Raw genomic sequence first — 24,812 nt, forward strand, 5'->3', positions numbered from 1 at the left:
AATATTATTTAGAGAATAGTCTTAAAATTTCGACTTGTTGAGCGGCCGTAGCAGACATGCTACTTTTAGCATCTGTGATTCTCGTTTAGGCGATTGCATTGAAGGTGCATCATGTTTTGGCGACTTGTAACGTTCGTCGTATTATCGGAAACGTGCGTTTAAGTAGTCGCAAAGCATTCAATTTGCGAATGTAGTTGCGACCGGCACTCAAGCGTGTGCGGGGAGAAGCGTTTGATCGCTGCATCTAGCTACCGACAAGCAGCTTAATCGTGGATAGCTGATGCTAAAAGTAGTACGTCTACTGAGGCCTTGATTTACAACTAATGTACTTCTCGGGCTAATGACCGCTGGCACGTCATTAAAGGACTTTTTTCGTTTTGTACGACTTTTAGCTTGAACTTTTTGACTTCGAATCCGACATCTGTTACTTTTATATGAAACGGTTCACGATAATTTGACCGTTAATGACTATACATAAATGAGTACAGTTTTTTCAGTGCAAATTAAACGCTGCCTGCTTAGTAACAGTGAAAAAGCAACAGAATAAGTAAAAATAAGGTATCGAATAGGAATAAGGAATCGAATAAGTAAAAATAAGGAATCGAATAGGAACGCTGCTACAACAGAGCAAATAGTAATGAATGGCTACGGAGCAGTTCGTTTGTGTTAGGACTGCCATCAAAGTGCCATTCCGTTGCAATAAACTGGCGAGGATTAATGGTGTACTTCTTAATAATGCCTTCTTCGCGTACACGTAGCGACTTTCTCACTCCATTTACTGGCTTATTGCTGCATTTAATGACCTGGGGTTGATTAGCTATGATAGGTATGCGTGATTTAGCTCAAAACTAAATCTTAAACTCCGATCACAAAAGAAAATGTTATTCCACAATAGTTGATAATAGACCAAGATCCTTATATATTATAAAATATCCTTATCCTTACTATACTTACTACTTACTAATATTATAAATCCGAAAGTAACTCTGTCTCTCTGTCTGTCTGTCTGTCTGTCTGTCTGGTTGTCTCTTCTTTACGCCTAAACCACTGAACCGATTTTAATGAAATTTTGTACAAAGATAGTCTGAGACCCGAGAAAGGACATAGGATAGTTTTTATCCCGAAAATCCCACTGGAACTAGGAATGGCGATCTAAGATCGATTAATCGGAGAATCGGTCTTTTGGAATCAAAACATCGATTATTTTAATCGATATTAGTAAGGATTGAATCGTAAACTATGCATTTGTTCAAGTGATGATCTTTAGCAAAGTTGAAGGTACGAATTTTCAGTTTCATGTATGTTAGTATGTTATATTATTTTCTTTTAAACGCGGGCGAAGCCGCGGGCAATAACTAGTAGGTTATAAAATAACAAGACCACGTTACGCACCTATGTATGTCATCGTGAATGAAGTCCCTGGTTGGATATTTAGATCGGTGTAATAGAAACTATAGTTAAATGTTCATTTAGTATTCGTGCCTACTGATGGCCGCAGCGTTGTGTAACAAACAAACATCATCCTATTCAATATTCATACAGTATTGTATGGATGTACACAATAATGTATTGGTTACAGTTCAGCTAGTAATTGTTTGCTAAATACGACGATAGTAAAGAAAACTGCATATCTAGATTGTTAGGGCTCAAGACATCCACTGTAAGCTCTACCTTTCCTCATTTATTCTTAAGTGATCCTCCTAAAACTCATAATGTCGATTCCTTCTAAAATATACTTTTAAATAACCAAAACCAAATCCAAGATAGATCTGTAATTTTTGAAACAATCGCGGACATATAAGCTATATACATAGTGGGCGAATAGACGACCTCCTCTTTTTTAAATCAGTTGAAAAGTAGACCATTTTTTAGAGATTTTATGTAAAACTTGAATTGAAAAATACAGATTTCTGCCACTGCTGCCATTACGAAGCATTTAAGCAAGCAGTACCCTTACCAGGAGTTTTTACGTTTCGACAAATATGACTGTTTTGGTATTTGTTTACGTATTTGTCCATACAAATTCCAATCAGCGCCCCTAGTGGATCATGTCAGAACTAGGAAATCATATGGGCCAATACGTAAACAAATACCAAAACAGTCATATTTGTCGAAAAGTAAAAACTGGTAAGGGTACATACAGGACTAATGGCGGCCTGAAATGTTCTTACCATACTGTATACGTATGTAGGAAAACCTTTTACGTCACTACGTTTGTTGGCGATCGTTGGATTCAATGGGCCGGTTATTTTGATCGGGCTAATGGTAGAGGAATGACTATAAAGCCTTATGCTAGTGCTTCTAGTCCTTAGGTCATAAAGAAGTCATTTGTACCGATTGTTTCTTAGATGGGTCGACCTATATTTTATTTTAATAGAGACCAAACCAACTGATCATTATTACGTCGATGCTTGTTAAAAGCTATCAATGAAAAAAAAAATAGTACTTTTGATTAAATATAGGTCCTATAATTCCTCTATAAAATGGGACGGGACGGGATAAAACAAATAAGACCACCTCTAACTTGTAAATAGTAATAAAAGTTACGAAGCTATACGTTCCTGTTAGACAGGTCATGAAAGAACCGTTACGTGACAATAAATTTCACTAATGGCGAAGTGGACTCCACTGTCTTGATACGTATAAATTTCCATGAATCGTTTATCGTCGTCTAATCAAAATTTAATATCAGATATATCGTAATTCAACTTATATAAACAATGCAGATACCAATCAAAAAAATAGGTATAACCTTGATAACGATTGTAGGTAATAAATAAAATGTAATACGGAGAGTGGAATATAAAAAGCGCTCTAGAACATAATCCTTTTGAAAAAGTTTGAAATAAACTGCAGCTCGGAGCGATTTATACGTCGCATGGAAATAGCGCTCCCACTTCGAGTCCGTGCCGCCCGCCGTACGTTTACCGACTTTCCACTGGAAACTCAAAACTTGAGGTATGGTATGTGAGATATTAGCGCATTAATATGTTTTATTTTACGACGTCGTGTGCAATTCTGTAGGTACAAGATGCAGGTGTAATATTTATATTATTTAAATGCTTACTCAGATTACTGTTTTAAAATGTAATCGTTATTTTTTCGTCAAGAACAGTTGAGGAGAAGTCTGTAAAATTTTCTTTGAAATCTTTAAAACCTACTTGCGATTGTGCTTTGATTATTTTAGTAATTAAAAATGCTTATCGGGGCATAATGCTAAGCCGGATAAGAATTTTATAGTATTCCTCTGGTTTTACTTTGTCCAGACTTTTTCCGGAAGGATTTTATCTCATCGAGCTTGTTCGCCACAAAAGAACTTCCTTTTCCTTCAGCGGAACAAGCCCATTTAATATAATATGCTAAACAAAAAACACAGCTCATTCCTCTGCGGAAATTGCATTTCTTTATGAATCGCAATGGAATTTCATTTGTAATATTCATTAATATTGTTTAAGTGAATTCTCTGTGTAACATACCTAAATAATATCCACCGCGGTAATCACCGCGTACTGTATGTATGTAATGTAATGTAATCACATTGCGTACTCCTGTGGGTGTAATAACATCTTAATAATAATTCACGAGAATCATTTTGCACTTCCCTCCCGGGAGTAAATACCCTTATTGATGACATTACAATTTTGTCGCGCCATTTCTTCCCCAATTCCAGGGAAAGCGCCTTTACTTACTCGACCTTTTTCCGCTTCACCCATAAGTGCTATGTGGGTCACAGTTGTCCCTGAAATATGTTATTCACGAGGGCACGTTTTCGATGTTCTGTGGTACACTCAAGGGACTCAAGGGCCTTAGGGTCTTAGCAATGTACTTAAATTTCTTATAATAGAATTAGGCGATTCCTTACTATAATGTCCAATAATGTATATAAAACGTTATAAGAATATACTTAAGGTATAGGCAGGAAAAATATTGTATTCAGCGACGATGTGAATAATCCATGACATGGTAAACGGATAGACTGCGAATAAGACATGCAATTTTGGATTTTACAATGGAGAATTGAAATCAATAAACTAATGAGACTTTAATTTTCGAAAGTTAATATTACGTAACTTCACACTTAGAAAATTACTTAGAAAATTACTAATTTAAATGAAAAACTTTCGCGGCCAAGTAAATAAATCGTGCCGTAAATAATGAACCTGAAAAGTCCTTTGTTCTAAACTTTCTGGGTCCAGCGATAAACACAGATTTGTACGATAAAAAGCTTAAAAGGTTTTCGCTAATACAATCTGCAAATTTTCAGGACCTTAAGTTTCTCCACGATTGAAAATAATATCGGTGCTCAAAACTCCGTTACAACAATCCAGTCTATACCCTGAAGTTTATGAAAATATTGTTTTCTCCTAGTTATGTGCTTTTTGTTTGAACTTTGAAGGTTTCAGCTATATAGAGTAGGGTCCCGAGTGAAATTGATTTAATTAAAACACATAAAATGTTAAAATAAAATCAATTAATGGGGTAAAACGATTTCATTGCAAATATCAATTGGCCTGCTTAGGCACTCACGATTAATGGGCAGTTGCAATATGTTCTCTTATAGGACTACTACTACCTATCTACTCATATTGCGTCGGAGCATAGCCTCAACTGTGTTCGACGTATATCGACATTTACTTATATAGTTGTGACTGTAGTTGACGGCTGTATAGGTTAAATTAACTTGTCCCTGTAGTCTCGGGAATAGAATAGGGCTACGGTATCCCCTGCCTGTCGTAAGAGGCGACTAAAAGGGGGCTTCTGGGGTTGCGGGCGGCAAGAGTGGGAGCTCGAACCGTCCAGCAAGCAACCCCGGGAAGGACGACGGTATGTGTGGTCGCATACCGTCGTACACCAGATGGTGTGGGAGTAGCCAAATGTGCTCCCCGATCGGGGCATCGCGCTTGGAGGACTCCGGTTGTGTTCCCTTGGAGATCCCGGAGTTCTTCAACAAGCGTTGAGGACGGCCACCGGGGGGTTTTAGTGCGGTAAAAATCCCACATAACCCGGCGTCGCTCCCACGTCGTCGGGTACCTTTTGAAGGTTTCCCCCTCGTAAACAAAAAAAAAGGATAAATTAACTGCAATCGCAGTTACGTCACACGACTGGACAGTGTACAATCTTAAAAGGATTTACTGCAATAACATGTGACGTTCGTGCCTTCCCCAAACGTAGAACCATGTCCACTGTACATACCATATCTTTTACAAACTATTTTATTAATAGTATCTGTAATTAACTTTTCACCATTGATCTATCTGAGTGTTATTGCATTTAATATGAATAGCATCACGATATTCAAATGAATGCTAACGAAGTCACAACCAGAAGCTAGTTTTTCAAAAGTTGAATTCATTTTTATGAATTGAATTCATGCCGTTCCAACTTTATTGGGCTACGGAGTGATCAATAGCATCTTTACAACGGCATTGCAGTATTTTCGGGCATTTGTTATCGATAACAATGCCGGTGTTTGTTCTTTTATTGTGTTGATTTATTTTGTTATCTTCGTAATGTATTGTTATGTTTCTGAGTGTATACGCCGTAGGGTAGAGCGCTACGACAGTGATGAAATTAATGAATGCGGCAATAAAAGGATCATTGGTTTTCATACGATTAATTGTATTCAGCTGTAATTCAGTATTTTTATGTCATACGTTTGGTGGACACTAACCCATGGATACTTGCCACTGTATTTTAATTAGATAGGAGATTTGCCTTAATTTTATTGAAGTTGCGTTGTTTCTTTAGAAATATAGAAATAGGTGTGGGGGTAGCGCCATCACACTTTAACCAAGTAAAGCGTAGAAGAAAAATAATAATATAGAGTAAGTTGCGATTCTAAATAATATAATTAATCTTTATCATAATACAATGCACGAGGTAATTATTTAAAAATATATTTTCGTACCTACGTCTGCCTCTAAACTCATGTCCATTTTAAAACTGGTATTTTTTTCTAAAAAGTAGGTTTATTATATCACGAGATATACGAGTACATACGTCCGTTACCGAATAAATGTTTCTTTCTTTCTTTCAAAATTCGTTCAGAATTTCAACAATAAAGACGAACACAACATTTTATCTATATTAATATTATTGACACCTTGTATCATGCTAATCCGTTGCGGCCAACCGCCATTTGTATGCAATTTAACTCGCAAATTGGTCTCTAGAATATTCATTTCGAATATAATGGAAGTACTAACAATAACTATCATCAAAAATTCATAGCTCAGATTGGATTCCAACATCGCCGCGGTTCTTGAAGCTCATTAGAGAGCTTTTGAATTCCCGATGGTTTAACGAACGAGTTTTTGCGTTTTACGTATGCATTTTTAATGGATGTTAAGTGGCAATGACTGCAGTGCATTTGCAGCTTTAATTAAAAATTATCACTGTAGCAAACACGTCGTCAACGAATTGACCCAATTCCTCCTTCCTGCTGTGACGTCACAGATTTTTATATATGTTTGTATATAAATACTTTTTACAGTTTTAATTACGTGTACATTTACATAATGAACATAATCGCCCTCATCGTTTTTTAAACTGTCCTAAAGATGTCGAAAAAAGTTTTAATCATTATATCCTTTATTTTTGTAAATCTGCGAGATTTTTTTTTAATTATTCTAAGTGATCCCGCGTTGAATGATTCGCACCGCTCATAAAGCCTCCATTAAAATTTAACAATCTCTATAATTATTATTATAGAGACCCGCAACAAAGGCTTACCGTGCTCTACGAACCATGGACGCGCGCATCAAGTTTAACCACTAGTGGGGTAAGCCCGAGTTACAACCCCCTTCCACCCCCTAATATATGACGTCATTTATTAACGACTCTACACACTACCAACATTAACTAATCATTCAATTTATCATATCTTGTCAGAGCATCGTCGTATGTCATAGTATATAGGTATCTATAATCATATGTACACGTATATTGCTCCACTTAGATGTTAAATTCAAACGTAGACAATATAGACATTAAATCTATACTTCTATACTAATATTATAAAGAGGAAAACTTTGTTTGTTTGTATGGTTGTAAATTAATAGGCTCAAAAACTACTGGACCGATTTTAAAAATTCTTTCACCATTCGAAAGCTACATTATCTACCAGTAACATAGGCTATATTTTATATGAAATATATTTATTTGATAAATACATTTTGAGGCGGTACAAAGTTTTCCGGGTCTGCTAGTTTATGATAAAAGAAGAAACAAATATCTAAACCAGCTTACGGAAACCCCGTGTATTTTTAATCCATATATATATATATTTCGGAAAAGTAACTGAACAAAATCCTCTTGACCTAGAAAATCATCGCAAATAAAACCAAACGTTTGCCCACATCCTAATAGCCGGTCAAATAGTTATAGTCTGGGTGTAACTCTATTTGTCTGGCTTCCTACCACCCACTTGCCGATATTAATCGCAGTTGTCTTTCCGTAATCCGCCACTTGAGTGGTATAGAAATACTCCTTCCTTATATACCCATATATTTGTACGTATTATATCATGCGTAGAGGTCTTATAATATATTGGGAGTAAACGGTATTTTCAAGAAACTAATGTGAGGACGCAACCTGATAGCCGAAAGGTGTGGTATCTAAATAGATATATTTTTCTTATATAATTATGTTTGACTGCAAAGATTACATAAACGTTTTAAATTAAAGCGTTAGACATTTTTACTCTGAGCAAATCAGCGAATCTTTATTAGATTAAATGACCTGCCAGCACATAATAAAAATAAGTATATTTTTTATGAATATTTCGAGCCCAGGAATATCTAATAAAGAATAATGGAGTCGCATAGAGTAAGGGACGTCAGATCCTCACGTGGCTTTCCGGAGTGCGGTTCGGAGCTAAACATAATAGACCACTATTAATCTTCATCTGCTGTAGATCTACGTCGGCTAAAGAGGTTTCAATGCAAATAAAATTATTGATTCTTTTTTACATCATCTATATTGTTTATATTAAGTCCTCATTATTAACTGTATTAAATTGGTCTTTCGTGTTATGCTGCGGAATATTATTTTATTTAATATTAATTTCTTATTGACTTTTTGATTAAACAATTAAGTAAACTATAAAATAAAACGAAAAATGACTGAATAATAAACAGTTGTTATTGATTCTTCAAAACATTGAGGAATTCTTCCTTATAAAATAATTTTAACATATGATTTATTTTGTAAATGATGACTAGATTCTGCTACTGTAGGTACCTATGAACTTTTATTAATTAAAAATAAACATTACTTAACTTTAACAGCACTAACGCGAAATGTCAGTGCGCAAACAGCCCCGCCCAGGGGTTTATCAATTTAGTAATGTACCGATGACGGCAAGTTTACGTAATGGGTTACATGCTAATATTCCCAAATTAATAATAACGAACAATGAAATAATAATGGCTTTCTTTTCCACTTATAATAATTTAGACGCGCCATTAAAGGAAAAACTATTGGTGAAACGATTTTTGTAACGAATAACGGAAACGGTAACGCTGCAGCGTTACGTTACGATAATAATATTTAATTTTTATTGATTTATAGATATTAGGTATACGATATATTTTTTGTTTTGTAACGTAAGTTAAGCTTTATTATGCGCGTACACATTAATACTCGGACTCTTTTTTAACTACGCCAAAAAGTATAACTTACGTGCGCACGTAAGTACACATGTTTTTATCTAATCACTGCTGTCCTTGACATTGATTCTGAGAACCTTTAATATAGCCCCTGATCGGAACACGTGTGCGGCAGACAGGCATTATCCGCGGCTGAGTGCACTGTCCACGTATTTAGCTATTTGTTACGTATGTGTGTATGTGAGCGTGGGAAGCATTGATCGCAGTAGGATCCTTTCTACATGTATCACCAATCTCTGGAAATCAAGATTATCTTAATTGACTGATTTTGACATTGATATACATCTATCTAGTTTAATTGTTTTGATTATAACGTAAGATCGCCATCCACTTTTGCATACAAGATTAAAAATATTAAAGGATTGTCCATGCATTAAAAATGTAGTAGGTATAAGCGTCGTCATAACTTATTATTTTAAAATAAAACAAAACAAAAATTACGTTAGTCCCAGGGTACAAAACTTTCTGTAAAATGATTGTAAACATAGAAGTTTTCAAACTAATTTCACTAGAATAGAGAAACTTTTTTGTTTATTAAAAGTAGATTAAATTAAAAACATTAGTTTTAACTATTTGAATATGTAAACGAATTTATAAACTTGAAATTGTACCAAACAAATAATATCAGATTATGAAGTTTCATTAATCAATTAGGACAAATTAATTATTCCGTTTTCAGTATCAGATGACTAAATAAACTTTTATTTACGATTCGACGAACGAATCCACGAATACTATGAAAACAAATTCAAAACAGAGTTTTAATTGACGTTGAGAAATGAGTCAGATCAGGAACAGTGATATTTGTGGAATACCGACTCCACGTTCATTGTCATTGGGGTTCACTCGCGTAGAAATTTGATAGCATTATGAAAACTGAACCCGGTTAGGGGATTTTGTTCAGTGTACAATATGGTGACGATTTTAACTTGCTTTTTAAATTCTCGATTCGCCAATTTGTTAAATAAATAAACAATGAAAGCGACGTTGTTATTGAGGATCAAAAGCGAAGAAATTTAATTATGGTCCCCTGAATCGATTTTGAGGAATTTGATTTACAAAAATATGGTAGGGATTTAAATTTACCATTGTTGTATTTGGTATTTTTAATACCGTAAAACTGCGTAAAAATTAATTATTATACGAGTACCTTGGCTAAATTAATTGACTTTGTTCTGTTCAGCCTACGTGTTGATGAACTGAACGTCAAAATTTTCAGTCCGTCTTTATTTGCTTAAAATATAACTTTCTGCCTTAATTAAGATTTTGGACTAAAATAATTTAGAATCTAAATATAAAAATAATTTAGAATCTAAATTATTACGAAATATTTAGCATGCAATTTTAGATTTTATTCCATTTAGCAGCTCTTTTCATTCCTAGCATTGATAAATCCGTTTCATGTACTGTAATTACTTTGGTGAAATGGAAATCTACTAAGAGCGTTGCAAGTGAAACATCCACTATTAGCAACGATAGGGAGCTTTCACAGGGAGCTTTTTTGACAGTTGTTAATGAACAAACTAGAAATAGAGACACTTTCTTTCTCACTTTTTGACATTTTATTATTGCCTCTTTTGGAACAAAAACTCGAGTTTTGTAACAGTATGAAATTGGATACGCCTTTGTAGGTCTTTTCTCGTGCGATCATGCCGTGTAGTGGGTCCCGACACTTAAATCATGAGGGCTTCGTAATGGGAAATGAAGGCCCTCTAGTATTTCTAGCTTTAATTATATTAATAGATGTGTAGAAGTTTGATGCTATGTCATTTGATTTTATAGTCGAATTAGTTATAGTAAAAGAGTTATATACTATGTTAATTTCAATAGTAAATTGAAATTAAAATCAAATATTTGCCGAGATAAAACACGGCGATCCATTCCTTTACTGTTTCGATACACTTTAATTGATTTGACGTCGAAGACTATCCACTTGCTATCAGTATACTCGTCCCAAAATGATGTACTATAAAAATGTTAATTAGTTAACACAAGGAATGTTAATATAAATACTAATTAGAGTTTGTAATTAAAGACAGAAACCTTGGAAGGTCCATTAGTATGTTAAAAGCTTTATGTACGCGCGCTCTTACGGCTTTACCCACTCATCTAAATGCATTGTCAAGCATCATTGTTTAACCCAGTTGATGCCAGCTCTGTGGGAATATTATGAAATTCCTTCATAAGAAATATTCTAAATTGGCGTTTATAAGATTTACGCAATAAAAATAAACGGAAAAGGAAATGGAAAACAGGAAATTAATAAAAAAACGGCGTTAAGGCTTCAGATCACGTATGAACCTTATCGCCGCGAAGTTAAGAAATAAATTGCTCAGAAACATCCATTTCCCTCGGCTCAATATTTGCCAGTACATATATAATGTTATCCTATACAAACACTCCGATTCGCCTTTGAGCGAAGAATTGAAGAAGCTGAAGGACGCAGCGCAAATTAAACTTACGAAATTAGATTTAGGGAAAGCCATAATTGAAGTGAATTCTTAATTTAAATGTCAACCTTGCTTTTCGGGGAGAAATATGCCGTCTTGAAATAGGCACGGAAGGAATTCACAAATCGTTATAGTTTGTTAGGAGCGTTTTGATGTTTGTCAGACATCTCGTCAGTCGGCAATTTATTAAGAGTCCTTTTTATTTACTTTTTGTATTTATGTGTATACCATTCATGTATTATATGGAAGTGGTAGAACCCTTTGTGGTTCAACTCCGGCAGCACCACCGCCACACCTATTTCTACCTAATAACAGCAGTGTTAGGCGCTGCTTTGTTCCGGTTTGAAGGGTGTGGTAAGGGAGACAGACTTTTCCGAGGCGTTCCAGCTTAGTCCTCAGGGGTAGCGGCGCATCTGTGGCCGACCTCGGGTAGGAATATCTAATCCTATCTGAGGTTGATTACAGATGTCCATGGGCGGCAGTAGCCACTTACCATCAGGTGGACTGCATGCTCGTCTGCTACTCTTATATTATAAATTATAAATAAGTGGGTAATGTAATTTGAAAGGTAGGACACGTATGATTGGACCGAGCAGGTACTGACGCCACACCGATTACTAACGTGAAACATTTCGTGTGCAACTGTGCATGCCGGTTGTCTTACATATGAGGTGATCATTTATTGCATAGGAGTGTTAATGCGTCCGTGATCAGCATCAGATAGAATCTCTGTATGACTCCATACAGATCTCCATATGGAGTTGTTACAGTTAGGATGTGTTGGTGTCTAAACATTTTCCTTTATTTTATTGAATGTTACGTTTCTTATTTTTTGATTACTTTCCTAGAAAAAATAAGGAAAATAAAGGTTATTTATATTTGTTCTCCGTACTCATCAGTAATTTAATGTGTTGTATTACTGATGAGTACCAAGAACAATGTTTTATTTTAACAAGACAATCCAAAGTAAATTGTGTTGTCGTGTTTACAAGCATTTTTCCGTAGATCTACAACACTTTCGTCTTATTAAATTTAATTGAACATATCCGTTACTACTATACCATACCCTTCCTCTCTATTTTAATTAATATCATCTTTAAAAAAATTGCTACTTCATCTTCATTCATTACCATTGTATCTGTACTTGGGCTTGGCTTACATTACAAGGTGGGGGCTTAGAGCGTCTGCACCTGTTTCCCACCCCTCAGGATTGGCGCAAAATACAACATTCTTCAAACAGAGCTTTTTTGTTTTCAGCTTACGAGACTTTATTTTGGACTCATTTATGGGATGAAAAAAAAAATGAATTAGCTGACCGACGAAAGTGACTGACGAAACTGATTTTGGACCCTCTTTCCTCTTAGCTTCGTCCATTCTTTTATAAATATATGTGTCGATGATGGACAAATGTTTGGTATTTTTACCTCATTGGACTTTTTAAAGCGATTTATATTTTTATTTCTCCTATTCGGAATATATCTTTGGGCAATACGCACAATTCTACAAGAATAATACGTGCTGTCGGCATAAATAACCGTGTGATATATAATCGGCATAAATAATCAAACCAACCAATACGAATTTCTCATTCTAATGTGTAAAACATTTATGTTTTTTTTTTATTTCCATGGTTTATAAATTTGTGGAATATCACAAATGTTTGTTGTTGTTATTGTCATCGCAACGTCTTTTAATTTTGTCATCCACCCATGACTGTCTTGCTGCTCGGCACGAGCATCTATTCAGAGTGAGAATGGCTTAGGCCACTTTAGGCTGACGAAGTGATAGATTTCTTTTGAGAACTTTTCCTTCTTCTCTCAGGCGTGTATGTTTCCTCAAGTCGTTTTCCGTCTATAACTCAATTTACAAAAATAAAACTAGTGCGAATACAAGTAATATTAGTTTGTTGATTGTAAATACTGTGTTTTTCAGGAAACAACACGGCCTGTTTGCCTCGTTTGTGCTAACAATGTTTCAGTATTGACCAGAAATACTATACCGATATAGTATGTAATGGAATTGTTTACTTTTTCTTTTCTTACATCAGGTATGAGACAGGGATATAAAAAATAACTTTGCTATATCCATCCTTTACAAAAATGTATTACTTTTTTCTTTGGGATAACAAAATCATTAATGATAAAGATGTTTTTATACAGCTTAACTATGACATTTTATAAGGACTTGTCGAAAGATAAATTACTTGAGAATGCCTATATATCTCTACATATTCTTAACTACAAACCTTGTTTAACATTGTGTCTACAAAGTTTTCGAAAATGTCTGAAGTCCACCACTCGATCCTGATAGCTTAGTAAGCGACATATAAAAAGAAGTACTATCTAATATATAAAATTCTCGTGTCACAGTTTTCGTTGCCATACTCCTCCGAAACGGCTTGACCGATTTTGATGAAATTTTTTGTGCTTATCCGGTATCTATGAGAATCGGCCAACATCTATTTTTCATCCCCCTAAATGATAAGGGTTGTTCGCCCTTAACATTTAATTAACATAGAATTGTAAATGATTAGCATAAAAACGTATCATAAAACGTTTGGTTGTAGTTTTATGTTTTGTAAAAATTGGTTCAATCATATCGTGTTTGAGAAAGTGCATACATTGATAACAATAGATAATGAAGCATCATCGTTATCAGTGGATTATGGCATGGATTATTTATTGTTTCTAAGTGAAATTTATTCGAGTTGACGTGGATTACAAAATCTACTATGAGATAAGATTAATTCGACCATTTCGATGATTAATATGTTGCTTATATATTTCCCTAATCTTTTTTTATTTCGTAAAGAAAGTTTACGCATACGATATATGGCATCATAAATTGAAATAAAATAAATCGTTATTTCTTGATGATTGTAATTCGTATGTTATATAGAAGTTTACAATGCTTCGAGCAGGGTCCTGTCGGCAGGTGTAAAGGTCATAAATATACATCGTCCTATCAGGAGAACCTGATTCCTTGATAAACATGTTTATTCTTTCAGTCAGACACTTTTACATTATCTTGGATGTTTCACTTGAAAATTATACGAGTATATTTTTGTGTGGTACAATGCTAATCACGTGATTCTTTTATTAAGGTATGAAGTTTATTCTTAACAGACACGCTAAAAGAACCAATCTTACGAGTAGATACCTTTATATATATCACTAGCTGATCCGGCAAACGTTGTGTTGCCATATAAATAAAAAAAAATAAGGGTGAACAATTCTTCTCACTTAGGGGTACGAAAAATAGATAGTAGCAGGTTCTCAGATCAAATTTTGTATACTGAATATGCATACACAATTTGATGAAAATCGGTAAAGCCGTTTCGGAGTACGGTAACTAACATTGTGACACGAGAATTTTATATATAAGATATCTACATTTATTAGAATCCTTACCTTGTAAATTTCGAAGACTTCTCGACTTAATTCGTTTTATTATACGTAAGCAAACTTCGAGATTGGAAATTAGCTTGAGGCGCTTGAGTTGTAATTCGCGTAACATAAATATCCGAGATAAGATAGAACCATATAATTATGTTGGTGTTTTCTGTAGTCTTTTTTCTATTTTGTAACCTTTTAGCAATCGTATATTATGAATTATTTTGTTGTCATCCCGTTACAGTCCCACTTCTGGGGGGTTACTACCATCTCTTAAAACAATATTATTATAATCATACACTGAAAATAATGTTTTAAGGAGGTCGTGGTAAAACAAAATAATGTTAATGCAATATTAAAATAAAACTCTCCTGAACTATGATGGTTTTTAAAAGATGGTGGTAGGCCCCCTGGGCACGAGTCTCCGCTCAGAGTGAGATGGGCTTAGGTCATACTCCACCGCCCTGGCCATGTGCAAATTGGTAAATTTCATACACCATTCAGGACTTTTTAGGTCTTTTAGGCGTATAGGTGTTTTCATGATGTTTCCCTCGCCGTTTCAATGAGTGATTGTTAATTAGAAGTACTCACATAACTTAAGTAGGCCGAGTTTTAACCATGTAATTGACATATTTTCTCCATCTAATAATACAATTATCTAATAATAAATTTATTGGTAATTTAAGAGCAAACAATTTAAACTGTTCATAAATTTCCAGTAAACATTTTGTATCTACATTACCCTGTCAGAGATATGCCATATTTTCCCTTTGCAATTAAAACTTTTAAAGGCTGTCAAAACTTAAGAGTCTTGAAATAGAGTTACAATTTTGTTCGCGTAATCTTGAAGGCATTTTTTTTCATGGATTACTAAACATCGCCTCGTGTTTTCTAAGAAATTGTTATTAATATGTATACTTACATAATATAATTATTGGCCAAGTGTAAATGTATGTAGCTCCCAATGACCTTAAAGGACTGAATTAGGTTATTATCATAAGATATTCAAATTGTTAACAGATGATTCTCGCCCATTATTTATAATCAATCTATCCGATTTTTGGGAGGTCAAAATTTAACGTCTAGAATTGTTTTTAATGTCTAGAATTTCAATTACGGAACCGCGCTCGAGTGCGGATTAAAACAACTCTGTGAATTCTTGGCTCAAGTGATCATACGATAAAATACTATAAAACCTTATATCATATAGCATTATATGCCCGCATCAATATCCACATTGCATACGTAGATACTAATTTTCCTGGTTTGTTTTAAAAAAAAAAATGGATATATTCCTTATTTCATACAGTCAGTGCTAAGGAATGAATATTGGAGTGCGAAAATATGTAATCTGACAATTCTGTCGGTGTGCGTTAATCCCATACCTTCTCGCGGGAATATTTGTTTACATCTCCGTATGAATCTGGCGGAGCTCTGAAACAGGCTAATGCCTGAGACCGACAGCCCCATACAATGTGGATTTTATCTCGCAATGGGTATATTGCGGCAGTAAGCTTAATCCTGTGCCTAATCAAATAGCGGTACCTTATTAAATTCTCGCACTGTTTTTCTTTTTTTCGTGACTATATTGTCTTTTATTTCAAAATAACGGCGTGAATGAATCTTCATTTAAGTTAATAAGTCGAAACAAACACAATTCGTACAAACAGGGTAAAACATTAGTTTTCCCATAAGGTACCAGACCGGAATCCTCTTCGCTGCGTTGTTGTACTTTTAAACCACTACACCTACATTACTAATACGACAATATAAATGGCAAACTACATAAATTAAGTGAGCGGCAAACCACTAGAACGGTAAGGTATTGATAAATTTCAATTAAAATCCATTTGAAGAGTTTAACATTGTAAATAATACTCATTGGATAATATTGATGAAACTATCAGAATATTTTAATATATTATAGTTAGCCAAGTACAATTAAGTACATTATTATACAATAGATCTGTCTACATAGGTACCTATATCGGATCTATCAGGAGATTATCTATTCGCGATTTTTTGTTGCTTACTGAAAATTCTACTTGAAATAGTATAAAACATATTGTTCCTGTTAAACCTCTCCTACCCAATGATCGACAATAAATCGAGTGAACTTCGCATAAACCCTGACACACATGTATCGCCGTCGATGCCTTAAAAGCTTTTTCGGGTACATGAAAATTGTGACAAGATGATTTATGGTTATTGTCTCCCGCAGGTCCGCCTTCGACAGTGTGAAGTTAAGTAAAGTCGCGATAAAGAAAATTTCACCCTTCGAGCACCAGACCTACTGCCAGAGGACACTGAGGGAAATTAAAATTCTCACACGATTTAAGCATGAAAATGTAAGTAAGAAAGGAAAAACGGCATTTTATTACTAGAAAGTTAAAGAATTAAACGTCATTTGCGTCATTGCGTTCCGTGCGTTAGTACACAATGATCACGCAAAACACTGTGTGTCACACCAGACGGTATGCATAAAATCCTGTCCGACCTCGGAGTGTTCTATTTAGTTGGTTTTTGGAATTGGCTGTAGGTGTGCTATAGGCGGTATTTGTTTTTCTGTGGCCTTGGCACGCACTGAATCCTAATGTAGGCCATAAGTGTGGAAAACGTTCAGAGCGTTTTTTGTGTACGTAAGCAGTTTGACCCGAAACTAACGTTAGAGAAAATGGTTTGTCATTCACATGATTGCCGTACCCTGGAATAATGCTGCGGATCTTATATATGATAGGTCAACGTGAGGACATATATGGCAAGATTGTGATAGAATTATATTTAGCAATAATATTTTTGGGTTTTCGAAAAATGAACGAGTTTTCTTTCCTCGTTAGCAACGATATTTTTTATGATTACGACCCAGCCGTTCCGATTTAATTTATTTCGCCTCCGCTTAATTAATGCAGCAGATACTTCATAATATCCGAGATAAAAACTGTAAGTGGTTTTCATTTCCATTTTTTAAAGAGTAATAATTAGTAGAGACACTTCCGACGTAATAATTTATTCTGCGCTGTCAACTTTATTTAAAATTTTATATTAAAATAATTTTGTTATAGGCATCTTAGTCTCAATACACTCCGATTGTTGCCTGAATTTATGCCATTAGCCAAAACCAATAGGGAGTATAAATTATCGCTTACTGTCTATAAGAATCTATCATACTTATCGTAAAGTCACAATGTCCTCAGGGGACAGTGGCACCTGATATTTCGAAAACATTAAGAATCAAAAATAAATAACTGTACCATTAGTATGAGTTTCTATGTTTTTACAAAAATGACTGTTTTTGTATTTGTTTACGTATCTGTCCATACATTTTCAATAAGCGCCCCTAGCGGACTGTATCAGAACTGATTACAGAAGGGTACTGATGTTCGCGGTAACATCGCTTATTATCAAGACGTGTAAATTAATTTAAGGTTTTGTTTTCAGATAATTGACATTCGAGATATTCTAAGAGCAGATACAATCGACCAAATGAAAGATGTCTACATCGTACAGTGTTTAATGGAGACAGACCTTTATAAATTATTAAAAACACAGGTATGTTAATTGTTAATGCAAAAATTGCAATGGAGCATGCAGAACACCTGATGATAAGTGGCCACAGCCACCTATGCACATCTGTAATGAACCCCAGACGGGAAAGTTCAGGTGGAAACCTTAGGGACTAAATTAGCATGTCTCGTCTAAGTTTTTACCTAAGTAACTTTAAAACTAGCACGAACTACTTAATACTAATGCTATTCGGTAGAACAAAGGGTTATACGACTTTTAGTTTTTTCGTCAATACTTTGGTCAAAATTTTTAACTTATCTCATTATTGTGTTTTATGGATGATATTATTGTTTCAGAAATTAAGTAATGATCACATTTGCTACTTCTTATACCAAATCCTCCGAGGGCTGAAGTACATACACTCGGCGAACGTGTTACACAGGGATCTCAAGCCCTCAAACTTACTGCTTAACACAACGTGTGATTTGAAGGTAATTGATTATCTCTTTTATTCTTCTGCTAAGAATAGTGCTGTAATGCACTAATTATCGACTGGAATAATTTGCCTTAACTTACTGCTTAACACAACGTGTGATTTGAAGGTAATTGATTATCTCTTATATTCTTCTCCTAAGAATAGTGCTGTAATGCACTAATTATCGACTGGAATAATTTGCCTTAAGTATGACTATGATTACAGTATTTTTTTAAAAGGTAACCGTCTTAATATATTATACCTACTCGATATCTACATCTACACTAATATTATAAAGAGGAAAACTTTGTTTGTTTGTTTGGTTGTAATGAATAGTGAGCCTTTTCATTCTATTCAAAACCACTGGACCGATTTTAAAAATTCTTTGACCATTCGGAAGCTACATTATCCACGAGTACATAGGCTTACTTTATTTATCAAATATATTTCATATTTTGTATGAAATATATTTGATAAATAGAAATAATATATTTAATATTACATTCATATGTCAAATATATTTAGTATTTTATATGAAGTATATTTGATAAATAGATTTTGAGGCGGAACAAAGTTTGCCGGGTCAGCTAGTCTCTAAAATAACTTTTAATGAAATATAAATCTAGACAAAATGTTACTAATATAATAATATCGTCGAACCACCTGTAATATAGATTATAAAGTATTGTATACTCGAATACACTTTGAAAGTTTAACAAAAACGATACTAAATTGGAAATTATTTGCGAGTTTGAAATAAGAGCTTTAATGATCAAACATAACACGGTGAGCAGATGGATTATCTTATCCGAAAATAAATGGCTGTTAAGTAAACTTCGAATATTTTGCTCTCGGCATTCTGTAATAAAAGTTGGGATTAGAATTAAACTTGTATTAATTAATGAAGATTAAACTTTACTGTGTGCGGTTGTCAGACTTAGGGTAAGAACTGACGGAGCGTTTTTTAACTGATGTCGCAGGTGGACGCCGAATAGCTGCTGTTATTTCTAAACTCATGCGACTGCAGTTTTACGGGGTTATGCAGCCGCCGCGGTTAGGGAAGCGCCCGCAGATTTAAAGAACGGAATGAGATCGATATATTATGCTGAAAGTAGAAACAGCAGAAAACCGCACACGCCGTGGAAATAAATCGCAACCATAAAATGACTTACAATTTACCGTTTATATCTTAACATGTTACGCGCGTAGCGGTTCTACGTTCGCGCGCGGAGACCGTTAAAAACGCTACGTGAGTTCCAAGCCTTAGTTCGCTGACTAGACAGACATTGGAAACTATTATTAATTTATAAGCAAAGTGTATGCAGTTTGCAGAGAAACAAGCTATTAATTAAATCTGCAGACTGTGACGTCCACGTTGTTAGTATTCAATGAATATGTATTCATACATTGAACACACGCAAATTGATTGGTTTTAATGTACTGTTGTAAACATATACTTCATCATTGTGTATGTTTGTATATGTAATGTAGAGGTATGTTTGGAGAATCAGTTATGTCTCTTCTTCAGCACTGAAATGTAAAGCCTAAAATCTTTAAGATGAATCTATATATCTATCTATCTATATAGATTTATTACTGAAGTATGACTACTATACATAAGAAATAAAGTAGAAAAACCTACAATGTTTTCTATTAGACGACTTGAATAACAAGTTTTTATTTTCACTTCATATTTATCTCTCTGTGAAGACAGTGTTGATTTCAACATCGACTTGACTAGTGCGGACTACGTATGAATGGTAAATACGAATCAAATCTTTCCGATAAGTCAACGTAAATTCACTTTTGTTTTGCACATCATGTAAAAGCAAAATCGTGATGTTCCTCAACTTAGCATGGTTAACTTAATACCTCATGTTACTTAGAAGACATTAGAACATCGGTACTTAAGTAAAACTTTGTGGAGGCAAGTTGGATAGAATTTATAACTAATCAGTTGCCTTTAGCATAAACCAAGTTTGATAAATTGCAACTCTGCTTGAAGGATCCCATTGCCCATTATATAATCTCAATATCTACGTCAAATCAAATGTTGTATTTTGTCTTATTATCATGTTACAACTAATAATGTTAATGTAGAATACATGATGGAACCCGCACTATAGTCATGTGGGAATATGGCATAAAATATTCAAGAGTAAAGCACTAATACATACATATTAGCGCTCAACCCCCTTTAATAAAACGGAGGGCGTAATATTACACCCCGTTGCGTTGATGGGGTCGTTAGTTATATCACTGCTCATTTTCATTAAGTTGAACGCAGTATGTTTTTAGAGTTCCGTTCCCAAAGGGTAAACGAAACCTTAGACCTCAACGGAACTTAGTAATAGCCTCGGCTGTTTGTCCGTCTGTCATATGGATCTATCTCATGAACCGTAATAGACGAAATTTGGAATTTTTTTACAAAGTATGTATAAGGTGGCCGCTATAAAAGCAAATTAAAAAATAAAAAGTATTCAAAATAAATACGGATCGCTATAGAAGAAACTGCTATATTTCGGTGTCTATTGGAGCTTTATCTATTGAACTGTGTCACAGTGATAATGATGATAAATACGAGGGTACGTTTTTAAGTTCGCGGAATGAGGGACAAGGAGCGAAAATAAAATGTCAAAATTATTTTTCTTTTTCTACATATTCTCCTGCAAGACGAATGCATTTTTCAGATCTTTGTATTAACTTATTTAAACCCTCATAAAAAAATGTTTTGTCCTTGTCGGAAAAATACGAGGAAATTGCGTCCTTTACTTCTTCGTCTGTAGAAAATTTCTTTCCACGAAGCTCTTTTTTCATTTTTGGAAAGAGATAATAATCGCTGGGAGCCAGGTCTGGACTGGGATAGGGTGGGTGATTTAAAATATTAAAGCCCACCTTATGCAGGGCAGCCAGTGCAATACGGCTCTTGTGTACGGGCGCATTGTCGTGCAACAGCAGGACACCTCTGGATAATTTTCCTCGTCTTTTTTCTTTGATGGCTTCTTTTAACCGCTCCAAGATTGTTGCGTAATATTCTCCGATTATAGAGACACCTTTATCTTTGTAATCTATTAACAAAATTCCTTCTGCATCCCAAAAGACTGTCGCCATGAGTTTGCCGGCCGATTGTGACACCTTGAACTTTTTAGGAGGTGCTGTACCCTTTTTATGCCACTGCATGGAGTCTTGTTTAGACTCAGGTTCATAATGGTGAACCCAAGTTTCATCTCCAGTAACAATTCGATTCAGTACAATATCCTTATCTTCTCCACAGAGGTTCAAAAACGCACGGGAACATTCAACGCGCTGTTGTTTCTGAGGCGGCGTGAGCATTCTCGGCACCCACCGCGCGCTGACCTTAGTCATGCCAAGATGGTCATGCAGAATTTTAAAAATGGTTGTATCCGATACTCCAACCATTTCTGCAAGCTGTTTCTTCTTTAGCCGAGCATCTTCCAGTACTAATTTTTCGACTTCCGCTATCGTTTCCGGAATGGTCACCTCAACAGACCGTCCTGGTCGTGGGTCGTCTTCAAGTGAATCCCTGCCTTGCTTAAAAAGGTTGTTCCACTTGTAAACCATCGTTTTTCCAGGGCAAGAGTCCCCGTAAACCGATGACATCTCTTCCATTATGATTTGCACAGACTTTCCTTGCTTGGTAAGGAACTTTATAACGGCGCGATGCTCGATTTTCTCCATACTTCCAATTTTCTTCCGGATTGAGTTGTTTAATTGTCGATAGTTTTAAAACTAATGATGCAATTGTGATAAAACTTTATATTTATACTATTTATGAGTCACTTAACACGTACCGCCCTTAACGAGCCCGCTATCCCCCCTCCAACCCTGCCATTCCGCGGACTTAAAAACGCACCCTCGTATGTACTGAATTAAAATTTAGTGGTACGGAACCCTCCGGGTGCGAGTTCGACTCGCACTTGGCCGTTTCTTTCTCGACAAAGTTGGTTATTTGTGTTACACTTTTTATAGTGCGAAATTATCTAGTTAATAGTTTGTATTACCATAATGGAATGAATAAGTGAAAAGTTTTACAAAACACCAAAGTAATTTCATTAGCATTACAATGGCGCTGCCGTAACTAGGTGTGTTTCTATTTCTGAATACGTTGTGGATCAATTAAATTAGTAAAACACTTTGTTAATAAATTAAACATTTGATTAATGAATTATACGTTTATTATTTACGTATATAATTATTTTGGTGGATATTATTCATTGTTTCCTTGTGTGCTTAACTTTTTACTGTCCCACTGCTGGAAACGAACGGCTTCTAAGAGTAAGAGGAGTTTAAGCCATTCGCACATCTTAGAGATTTTGTCTCACAATGTTTTCTTCCACCGTCAAAACATGCTCTAATTAGTTTCTAACACGCACATAAACTTAAAAAATCTGAAATGCGTGTTTCGGATTCGACCGCTCGGAACCCCCTGATTTAGAAGTCGAGTTCCAATCACTGCTACTGGGTACATTATAAATTACATCACTACAAATTGATATCCAAAATAGGTTCGTTTGACCTTTACTAGGATTAAACAAATATAATTTTCATAAATTCTATGTGCACTTTAGTTCGGACCCGTCTAAGCTATAGTTCGAAATGAAATTAGTTCAAGGATTGAGTCGAGTCGACCGGTCAATAGTTCAACAAGTCAATAATGAAGGTCAAGAGAACTAATTCGATGTTTACTTCATTGTTTACGTAATAGATATTGGGGACTATTATTTCGCAAAATGTACTTTCTGCGTACTTACTATTTAAGAACCTTGCCTGGTGTTTGTACTAAGAACTTAATTCTGAAGTTACCTTTCCATTATGTTTTATTCATTTTTTTTATTCACTATCGTTGTTTCCGCACTCCCTCCGCTTTTGAAGATCTCATATCATTTGTTTGAGTGACTTGACTGCGATGAATATAAAGTAGACTAAAGACGTAAACATGAATTAATTCGCATCGGTATCTTCGCGACGCAGGTGCATAGTGCTTTGCGTGTGAGGAGGACTCGTGTGCGTTTTTCGTGTTGCGGAAAAAGCTAACTAACTGAGATGGCGCAATAACAAAAAAGAGTATTGGTTTTTGATAGTATAAGACACCACTTCGGCCGTTTCTGCGTCGTCTCCAGCCAGTTTACCACCTCGAGCACGCGGAGTTCCTTTGTGACTTCATCTTGTCAGATACACCTCGGATGACCGACTGTGCGTCTTTCACTCGGTCGTCCCATGTATGCACGTTTTACTAATCTTCTTTTCTTTCGAGATGACCGAGGGTCTGTGAGCCTTTACCTAAGTTTGCTCTGCTATCTGGTCTTCAATATTTTATTGTTTAATATGTTATTAGGTTATTACGTACTGCAGGAAAAGTGCTCGAATGAGCGTATTTATCACTAAACCGTGTTATTCTTTTGTAGATTTGCGATTTCGGCTTGGCGCGAGTGGCGGACCCCGATCACGACCACACGGGCTTCCTCACGGAGTACGTCGCGACGCGCTGGTACCGAGCGCCTGAAATCATGCTCAATTCTAAGGTAAGTAACACGTAATCAGTTTGGAGTTTCCGAACTTTCCAAGTCATAACTTACACATTTAACGATAGAACTTGAGTGAAGAATGAATTTTATACCTGCTGTCTGCAGACTGCATGGCGAAAAGGAGAAATCTTCAACTAGCGAAACAGTTTAGGGGTAACTTGATGTTTGCAATTATTCTACCCGTAAATATTCGTTTCATCAAGCTTTTCATATTCCAAAACAGTGAAAAGAGTTCATGCAAAGCAAAGGATGGAAGGCATAAAATATGATTAACAATAATTCAATGTGGCATTATATCGATAAAGGGCCAAAAGGGACACGGTATCAATACAGACCTTTATGTCCCCGAGGTATAAACAAAACCCGAGCATTGTACTTATTTTTGTGACATTTACGCTAAGAAAGGGTAAGTTAAAAGCAACGAAAGACATTTACAAGGGCTCATAGTTTCTTAATGCAAAATTCGAGAGGCTTTATGAACGGTAATAACTTAGTGGTACTTCAGTTTTCAATTGTCGAGTGATATGACTAGTACCTAGATAAGCTGAATATCACACTTGTTGATTAGAATCACATTTCTGTTATCAGAAACATTGCGTGTTAAAAGTGTATTGTTTATGTGATCATCCGCGTGACGGATTGGTGACCAAGGACCGTACTGGTCGAAAACGTGGAGGGTTCTGGGTTCGATCCCGAGACATAAATAATGAATTCTAAATTCATTTTCTGGTCTAGGCCTGGGTGTTTGTCGAGTGTCCATCTATCCTTGGCATGGA

At 35.3% G+C, this 24,812-nt stretch overlaps 1 protein-coding gene across 1 annotated transcript in view; it reads left to right on the plus strand.

The window, feature by feature from the left end:
- rl (Mitogen-activated protein kinase rl) overlaps window positions 1-24,812 on the plus strand; it is an 84,401-nt gene that overhangs the window by 27,396 nt on the left and 32,193 nt on the right. Inside the window, exons 2-5 of the mRNA XM_073088338.1 lie at window positions 16,733-16,859; window positions 17,950-18,060; window positions 18,372-18,506; window positions 23,917-24,033. Of these exons, the coding sequence (XP_072944439.1) occupies window positions 16,733-16,859; window positions 17,950-18,060; window positions 18,372-18,506; window positions 23,917-24,033 (490 nt within the window). The remainder of the gene's footprint in view (window positions 1-16,732; window positions 16,860-17,949; window positions 18,061-18,371; window positions 18,507-23,916; window positions 24,034-24,812) is intronic.

Source organism: Epargyreus clarus, unplaced genomic scaffold (assembly GCF_041222505.1).
Source record: "Epargyreus clarus isolate Ecla_fem2 unplaced genomic scaffold, WU_Ecla_fem_2.2 ptg000026l, whole genome shotgun sequence".
NCBI lineage: Eukaryota > Metazoa > Arthropoda > Insecta > Lepidoptera > Hesperiidae > Epargyreus > Epargyreus clarus.